The sequence below is a fragment of the Cystoisospora suis genome (assembly GCF_002600585.1).
Source record: "Cystoisospora suis strain Wien I chromosome Unknown contig_3890, whole genome shotgun sequence".
Taxonomy (NCBI): domain Eukaryota; phylum Apicomplexa; class Conoidasida; order Eucoccidiorida; family Sarcocystidae; genus Cystoisospora; species Cystoisospora suis.
This window is the reverse complement of record NW_027156685.1, coordinates 524-9,585: the sequence shown is the minus strand read 5'-3', so window position 1 is coordinate 9,585 and position 9,062 is coordinate 524. Positions and strand designations below refer to the sequence as shown.

Below are 9,062 nucleotides of genomic sequence, written 5' to 3'. Positions count from 1 at the left end.
CCCCCCTTCCCCCCCTGTCTCTCTATCTGTGTCGCCCTGTTTGTTGAGCTGTACAGACAGATCCTCCACAAGCAGAAACTGATACATGTTTCCGAACCTATCACATGCACGAATGCACCTCACTCATACCCATACATATATACATGTACATAAATATACTCTCACTCCTATCGTCAAAACATATGCCTGATGTACATAGATAGCTAGACATATATACATCTGTTACATACAAGGACCCCTGTATAAACATAATCCGTATCTACTAGGATCCTTTGCAGTTGAAGAAGTCTCGGGGGACTGGCTCTTTCTCAACAGACTTGAAGAGCTCTGTTTTCTTTCCTTAGGAGAAAAAGAAAGAGAACCGATGTGTACCTAAGAACGTCTCTATCCTGTCTCAAAAGAAAGAAGTCCCTGCCTTCTTTCAAGTAGTCGATGTATTTGTTGTACAGAGATGAAGTTGCGAAACGACCGCTTACTTTTTGATAGCAAAGACATCGTAAAGATTGATGTGTCGATTTAGCAGTCGATCACGCCAGCTTCGCATGTCTTGGAGTACCGTCGCTACAGCCCTATCATTCTCCTATGGACGATCAAGGAAGAAGACAATACTCGCATGCGTGCAGTTTCTCATTTCATTCTCTCTTCTGGCACTCGGAAGAAAACCGATCTCAACGATGTGAATCCACCGAAAAGATTCTACACAAAAGGCAAACAGATGTATGTATAAATAAACGTACATGTTTATATATGCACAGATATATAGAGCGAGAAATGCATATGTGTAGGTTGATACATATATACATATACGATTACACACGTACACAGAAATGGAATGAGAGGATAGACGTACTGCACTCACGAGGAGACATTCACGGAGAGTAGAGAGATACATGTTTCCTCTATCCAGATCCATCCACATAGAAGTACGGACGTTTACCCTTCTTACTCACACAGTAGGCGGTATATACGTGCTGTACATATGTATCTACATGTAGACAACTATGAATGCTTGTGTGTATATACAGCTCGTGGCTTATGCTTGTTGCAAAGAACAATGAAGAACGAAACATTTCAATGAGAAATCGGCCTATGTCCGCTCACCCTACCACTCTGGATGCTATCTTCAATCATAAACTAACTAGGTATAACTAGATACACGCTCATACATATAGAGATGTAGATGGATATATATGCATACACACACATCATATCTCGATCGCGCTGATATGTACACTTGGCTGACTCCTCCATGGCGGGAGAACATAAACTGTATACAGGGAAGGATCTTTATCGATCTACAGACATACATAAACATAGATAAACAAGTCTATATATCTCTCCTTCTTGTAAGAATACAATATGACTGCCTGATGTGTGTTACTTCTTCTATCTCTGATGCTTCTTTGTCTGTCTGTTTCTCCCTTTCTCCCCGAAGTTGCTCTGTCCTCTAGTGTGTCTTTACCTGAGCTTTTCTCGACCAGAGAAAGGCTTGAACGGTGACATCGAGACGCCGAAGCATCACTCGTCTTCTTAGGAGATATTCTGCATCGAGTCTCTCGACAATCGATAGGAGTTTGTCTCCAGACGTCGATGAAGGAGGAGGAGCTGGGACTAAGGCCTCTTTACTTTGTGGTAGAGGGTGACTTCTGCCGTTCTAAACAAGAGAGAGATCACGAAAGAAGAGAAGAGAAGAAGTTGAGAACGTCTGCTCTTGAAAGAGAAGAAAGACAAGGAAAAGAAACGGCTTCCCTAGACAAACAAAGACACATACGTCGTAAGCCCGGTTCTCATCCATCACTCTCCAGGAGATCTCTCTTTTCTTCTCATCACTCTGCTTCTACAGCATCTCTCCTCTCCTTTATCACTCCGCTACTACAGCACCAAATATCGAAAAACATAGGAGCTGACAGTCATACCTGAATCGATAGAACGGAACATGATTCCACCCCACACACAGGCTCTTCCTTATCTATGTATTGATCTAACTCTATTTATCTACTTATCAATCTGTGTCTATCTACCTCTTTGTCTATCTTTATCTATCTATCTTTTTATCTACCTGTCCGCTCATCTACTTATGTCCAGCTACCGCTAGACCCACTAATGTCTATCTATCTATACGCAGTAGAGAAGTGTAGATAGTTAAACGTATAAAGAAGAGTCAGAAATCTCGCAGTACTGTAGAGTACAAGATTAAACATCACGAATACATAGATGGTGAATGCAAACGGAAGTAGTAAAAAGTGAATCGGGAGAAAACATGGGACAAAGAAAACAGCTCCTCTATCCCTTCTACTGACTTTCTCAAGAGCTTTCGAAAGAAGGTCGAGTTGAACGGCATCACGAAATGTATCACAGCATCCTTCCTTCTCCGTATATACGCCGAGGGTGTTAGAGATCTTCTTGATCATCTCCAGCGCCTGTTGGCTTTTCTCTTTCGCCTGATCTTCCACCGCATGCGATCGTCGTTCATTTCCTTCTCCTTCACCGGGGCCAGCAAGAGATGCGAAAGCTAAATCTCTACGTATGCGCTTCTTTGCGAGAAGTCGACATGTCTGGAGATCCGCGAGAAGATTATCTGAGAAAAAAATGAGGAGTCATAGGGCGCAGAAAAGAAAGGAAAGGTTCCCTTATGGAGTCTCAAGAGTGAGAGGAGGGATTTATATTGCCTTTTGAGAGAAAAGGATTTTTCCTAACATAGCATGGAGACGTACAGGTCTACCGAGCGATATCAAGAGAGGTAGAGAGATATAGATAGAAGCCTAAGATGTGAGATGCCGTAGAAATTGGTTAAGAAGAAGGTGCCTGCGTTGTGCGAGGCAGTCTTTCCTATCTCCGGAGGCAACAAGAGGGAGGAGGGGCATGTGCTGGGGGTAGCGGTGAGGATGACCGCTACCCCCAGCACATGCCACGTTCCTTCTTGGGAGAGAGTCAAGAGAAAAAAGAAGGCCTCCGCCGTGTATAGACAATCCACTGTATGAAACAGGGATGCTATCCCTGATGAACAGAGAGAGAGATAGATGGAAGATGGAAATACAGATTAAAGATAGATAGATGACAAGAACATGTATAGGCTGGAGAAGAACATGTAGCATATGGTGAACGGGCACGAGTAGCACATCATACAGCTAGGACGTGCGGACACGTAGACGTCGGTGTATGGATTAGATAGACAGGCGTACAGACGTTGTATGGAGAATACATATATAGATATATATTTGTACCGACACGAGAAATATACCATAGCTAGATCAATACAAATGAAGGCCACAGGAGGCAAAAGCTGTCGATAACACGTAGATGAGCCTGTCTACATGTCAGGAATGCAGATCATATCAATGCTCTTCGTGATGTGTGTAACCTTGAAGTGTACATACACCTACGCCATTAACACACGTTAAACTACTCTATACTTAGCGCCTTTCGTGTCATGAGGTTGTCCCTCTTTCTATTTCGACCTTCATCTAGCTCTGCTGTTTCACCCCATAGGCAGATGCAGAGGCACTTACAGAGAAGCAATCGCTTTAAACTGAAATCTTCTTCTGATGTCCCTAGAGAAGAAAGGCTTTCTCTCGGAAGAAGATAACCTACGCAGAACAGGAAAAACATGAAAGACGCGAGACAGAAAAGAATCCATATGAAACGCGAAAGCAACAAGGAAAGAGATATCAGAAAAAGAAGAGGAAAAAAGAAAGAAGGAAGAAAGAAAGAAAGTCTCCCTCTCCTCTCTGTATATACATTTAGGTCCATATCTATCGACTGGTAGATGACTGTATCTCGAGACACCTGTATAAGCATTATCCGAAGTGAGAAGTACTCGAGAGTAAAGAAGTGTGCGTGGGATGAGTGTATCCACGGCTTATATTCGGAGGAAATGTCTCGACAACCCAAAGAGAAAGAAGATATTCCTTACCACGTGATTGGATAAAGGAGAGCAGTGCTTCCTTTTGTTTCACATCTGACTTCGGTGAAGTTTTCCCTTCTTCAAGGTACTGAATCTCTGAGATAATCTAAGAAGATCACACACAGAGACATCCAGACAAGAAGAAGAAAAACAAGCGACGCCCCTTAACATGTTTAACTACATGTAGAACACATACATAAAGCACCTGAAGAATCGTCACATGTATGTATCTAGATTGCCGCACACGATCGCACTATATTCACGTATACATATATATATATATATATGGTTCCCCTCTCTCTATATATGCATATACGTGTATATGTGCATGCGTGTATATATAGAGACTGCCAGACAACACTAGAGGAGAACTTTCATACACCGTACATACGTATGGATAGCTGTGCAGATATATGTATATCTAATCAATATAGAGAGATCGAGAGATAGAGATACACAAGTCTATCACCCATACATGTATCTCTATAGACGTGGAATACAGTTATATATGCATACTTCCCCCTGAAGCTGCTGACACGCCGGGCTGAAAGACAAGGAGTTCTGAGATACATTTAGCTACTACGCGTGCAGATAGTCGAAGAAAAAAGCCAACTCGAGACATATACCGGCCCCGCTTCTCATATACATCAGTACGGTTCGCTTTCTCCAAGAAGTCGCACGTTGACATGAAGAGATAGGTATCTATCTACATTAGTACACCGTAGCTCTGTGCACATACAATGATTGCAGAGTACTGGTATGAACACCCATGCATCGATATATTCGATGCGATAGGCGGATGTCGTCTATGCCTTCTATCTTCTTCTTATCTATACATGTGGCTGCATTGAAACTCATACACCATGAAGACACCTGGAGGGAGGTATGTGATCGTCCCGGTTCTCTCAAGAGAGAAACGACTTTCTTTCCTTCTAAGTCTTTCTCTTCCCTTTCACCGTCAAAGCACGCGAGGGCATGCACACACACGACACGCGCGAAATCGTACACATCGGCGGTACCTGAGAAAAGAAGGATCTCTACATGCAAAGTCTGAAAGGTATCTTTGTCTTCTCTCCGTATGGAGAAAAGAGAAAAAGCAGCGACCGATCAGATAAGTTCCTGGATTTCTTCACCGAGAGAGGAGAAAGAAGAGATCCACTTCGTGAGTACGATGAACGGATTGAGACGGCAGAACATGGAAAGAATGAAAAGAATGTTGAATAGACTTTATAGTACGAGTGTAGAAGATACGAGGAAGAGGAGACAAGGCCACAGAAATGCAACACTGAAGGAGAAGCTTACAACGAGGCAGTGGTTCAGGTGTACTTACACCCCGCGCCTCCTTGTCGTACCCCTGCTGTAGATACACCTACCTGTCGGACAAGTGGAAAAAAAGATTCATCGTTGAGGAAAAGCAGAATTTCTTGCTGGCTGTATGTATTCGTTCGCCTAAATCAAAGGAAAGAAACAAGATGAGAAAACAGAGTCAGCGAACGAGAGATAGAGAACGAATCGAAATATCCTTCTTCCTCAGTCTGTCTCCTTGTCAAAGAAATAACCTTATCTCTTCATTTTCTCCTCAATCACTCTTTTTCTTGACTTTTTCCAGAGACGAGGAAGAAAACTCCCGGCACGTCATGCCTATGCGGTGTCTCTTCTCTCTTTCTTTCCCCTAAAGACAGAGAAAAGGAAAAATTCTTTAACAATTCTCTCCTTCGACAGATGTAATCCTAGCTTACTGTTTCTATACCTATATACGTCGTGAAGATACATAAACTCCAGATCTTGAGATACCTGCACACGGGTATAGATGTAGAATACGTGTTTCCTTATAAGCTATAGATAGACGGGCAGATAGGCTATAGATAGATAGATAGAGAGAAGATAGATAAATAGATTAAAAATAGATAGATTAAAGATAGACTGGTGATACTTTTCCCCTTCTATGCTCTTCTTGTTGAGATGCAGAGGAGTGTAAAGTAAGCGACAATCCACACTGACATGTGAACACTGGCCCTAAGGAACGTCCAGAAACGCTACGTTCAAACACTTCATGGAGAATCTTCTCTTCCTGTCCGCTCCTTTCCTTAGTTGCTCTTCCTTACTTTTTGTTGATAGTGTCGTATGAAGTCTCTAAAGCCCCTCGAAGCTCCTCAAGGCCTACACACCCTCCAAAGCTGTCTACTGAAGAGGCCGAAGACGAGGCTCTCGTCATCTTTGCTACACCAAGACACAACAAACAACTTCTTCCGGGTCCCTTTTCTCGTTAAAAAGAAAAAGAAAGTGAGATACTTCCCAGCTCAACCCCGAGAGGAATTAAAGAGACGAGGTCGCTTCTCGCGGCGAAGGCGAATCAACATGCCAGTGCCGGAAAAGTGTAAGAGAAGGAGCTATGAGAGATGCAGGAAACCGGCAGGCCTACAAAGGAGACATACAGAAAGGGATGGGTGAGATTAATGACAAGAGGAAGAAGAACAAGAAGAAATGAAGGAAAAAGACAAGGTGTGGCCGGGGGAGACTCTAAAGAAGACTAGAAAGGATCATACGGATGTAGATAGTGTACGATGAGAGAGAGTTTTCTCAGACTGTCGATAGGAAGAAAAGAGATACCTTCCCCCCGACAGCCACGAAGACAGAAGAGGATAGAAATCTTTAGGCAGCTGGTGGGCGTCTGGAGGAGGAACCAGATAGAAAGAACCAGGAGCTCCCCAAGCGTTTCGCAGACCAGCACTCCTAGTAAACGCGAAGCAGAAGATATGCCCCTCCGGTCTTTATGCGAGGTTCTCGGTTGACTCGCAGGAAAGAAGATGAGGAAAAGTCAACAGAAGCGACCAGAACCCGTGCACTCGCGGATCTCAGATTCTGTCAGCAGGTAAGAAGGGACGTGAAAGTCGAAAACGGAGACAGAAAAGCACGACTCGCCACACCCAGCGAACCTGCACAGGGCGTTGCGTGTCTAACATAGTGAGGATACCAGAGAAAAGAGAGCGAAGGACGGAGAAGAATTCGAAGAAAAAGAACAAGTGCATGCACTGGCCGCATGAGATCAAAAAGCCAGAGGGGGGTAATCCCCTAGGGTATGGAGGCAAACTCGACCTCACTTGGTTTCTTTTGGCTTGTATTTGTCGAGTTTTCTTGAAGTTAAAATTTGCTTCCCTTTTTCAGAGATGGATGAAGGGCGGACAGAAACAGAGGAGAAGCTCGAAGAGAAAGTTGCTGAATACCAGGCAGTTGGAGACATACAGAAGTATCTTCAGTCAGCTGTCTACCTGAGACACACAACGGCTCCGTGTGCGACATAGACTCTTCTCATTTTTCACCCTTAAGTCTTCCCTTAGTTTGGATTCGAGAGAAAGAAGGCTTCTTCCTTTTCTGTGGTGGCGAAATGTCGGCGATCTGCAAGAGCAATCATCCCCTGACGTCGACCATGTGAAACGTCCGACTCCGAGGAAAAGCCTCTTCCCCGCCTCCCAGTGTATTTGACTTCCTCCCCGTTCTTCGACGTGTTGTCCTCACTATGTTGGAAACGGAACGCTGTGTCCAGATCCGCTTTCGCTGACAAGACATCCTTCTGTCTCAGTTTCCCACTTTGGTGTCTCTTCTTCCGTTCCGACGAAATATCGCATCCGCGCTTCCACGAGATAGGCCGATTTGGTTTACTACCTGCTCCCTTGAGATTAAGTGGCAGGGCTATGTGGTGTGAGCACGATCTGAACGCGGAGGCGAAGACAAGCTTTCACGCACCACTTTTGATGCGAGCCATCTCGCTCTCGCGTTTGCGAGAGCTTATCATTTGACACGACGTGCGACTGCTGGGAACCTTTCCTATGCTGTAAGATGAGGTCGAATTCCTGTAAGCGTAGAGCCCACCTTGCGAGCCTTCCCTTCTTCGCCGTCTGGAGCCAGCGGAGTGGCCCGTGGTCGGATCTGACAATGCATTTTCTCCCTAGGTTGTATTCTCGAAACTCTTCCAGGCTGCACATTACCGCCAGGGCCTCCAGATCGGTGGCTGACCATACCTGCTCTGACGCCCTGAATACGCGGCTTGCATACGTAATGGTCCTTGGCGGTCGCTCGTTGGGCAGTTGTTGTAGGATAGCTCCGCACCCTTTTGCCGACTCATCGCAGTCGATAACGTAAGGGGCATCCGGAGTTGGGTGATGCAGCAGCGGAGCAGTCGCCAGTTTGTCCTTCAGCTTGCCATACGCCCGTTCGCACTCGTCGTCCCATGCCAGTGCACCTTGGGCTACCTGTGCGAAGAGGCGTGCCGCAATTTCCGAGAAGTCTTCAATAAACCGTCGACAATACCCTGCCAGTCCTAGAAATCGCCTAAGGTCTCCTACCGACTCTGGGCGCCTGAGCGCCTTTACTGTTCGGACCTCCTGAGGGTCTGGCTTGATTCCCTGGCTGTTGACCACATGTCCTGGATACACGATCTCCGGTAGTTCCAGACGACGCTTCTTTGGATTCAGTTTAACCCTCGCCTCCCGGCATTGCTGAAGAACCTTCTCCAATAGCTCCAAGTGTTCATCTAGCCCTTTCTAGGAGACAGTGACCTCGTTGAAGTACACTAGGGCCATCGTCCATTTAATTCTACCTACGACTGCGTCCATTAAACGCTGAAACGCTGCGGGGGCATTACACAGCCCAAACGGCATCACTTTAAACTGAAGTAGCCCAGCGTGGGTGGTGAATGCCGTCTTTGTCTGCCATGGGTATTTGCCAATACCCCGAAGCCATACCCAACTGCTGAAGCACGTTGCTCCTTGGAGTCCCGCGAGGATATCATCCAATCCTGGCAAAGGGTATACATCCTTGACGGTGAGCTTATTTAACTTTTGTAACGAAGGCATTTCTTTCTCCCAGACGGGCTCTGATTCTACACGATTCTCGAGCGAGCTCCCTTTTGTCGCTTCTTGTTGCTGGATCGGCGTTCCGGTATCAGAGCTCTCTTCGACACGTGCAACAATGGCACCCTTTGTAATCCTGCAAGGCATTTGTGAGGGATTGCATACCACAGGCCTGGTGAGCCCTTCCTCTGCGGATCCGTAGGGGATTATACTTTCTTGCCATTGCCTCAGGGCCGTCGAATGGTACTATGGGAACCGCATGCATGCGTCGTCCTGACGGAGGTACTTTGCTTAGCTTCTCACTACGC

The 9,062-nt window shown here is 45.6% G+C and overlaps 1 protein-coding gene across 1 annotated transcript in view; it reads right to left on the bottom strand.

Annotated features, from left to right (window-relative positions):
- CSUI_007377 (protein fam98a-like) overlaps positions 1-6,911 on the bottom strand; it is a gene marked incomplete at its 3' end in the record, with an annotated part of 7,511 nt that extends 600 nt beyond the window's left edge. Inside the window, exons 1-7 of the mRNA XM_068067523.1 lie at positions 6,010-6,911; positions 5,278-5,353; positions 3,914-4,010; positions 3,510-3,587; positions 2,301-2,578; positions 1,463-1,654; positions 477-580 (exon numbers count right to left, since the gene is read on the bottom strand). Of these exons, the coding sequence (XP_067920501.1) occupies positions 477-580; positions 1,463-1,654; positions 2,301-2,578; positions 3,510-3,587; positions 3,914-4,010; positions 5,278-5,353; positions 6,010-6,119 (935 nt within the window). The remainder of the gene's footprint in view (positions 1-476; positions 581-1,462; positions 1,655-2,300; positions 2,579-3,509; positions 3,588-3,913; positions 4,011-5,277; positions 5,354-6,009) is intronic.
- Between the last annotated feature and the right edge of the window lie 2,151 nt (positions 6,912-9,062).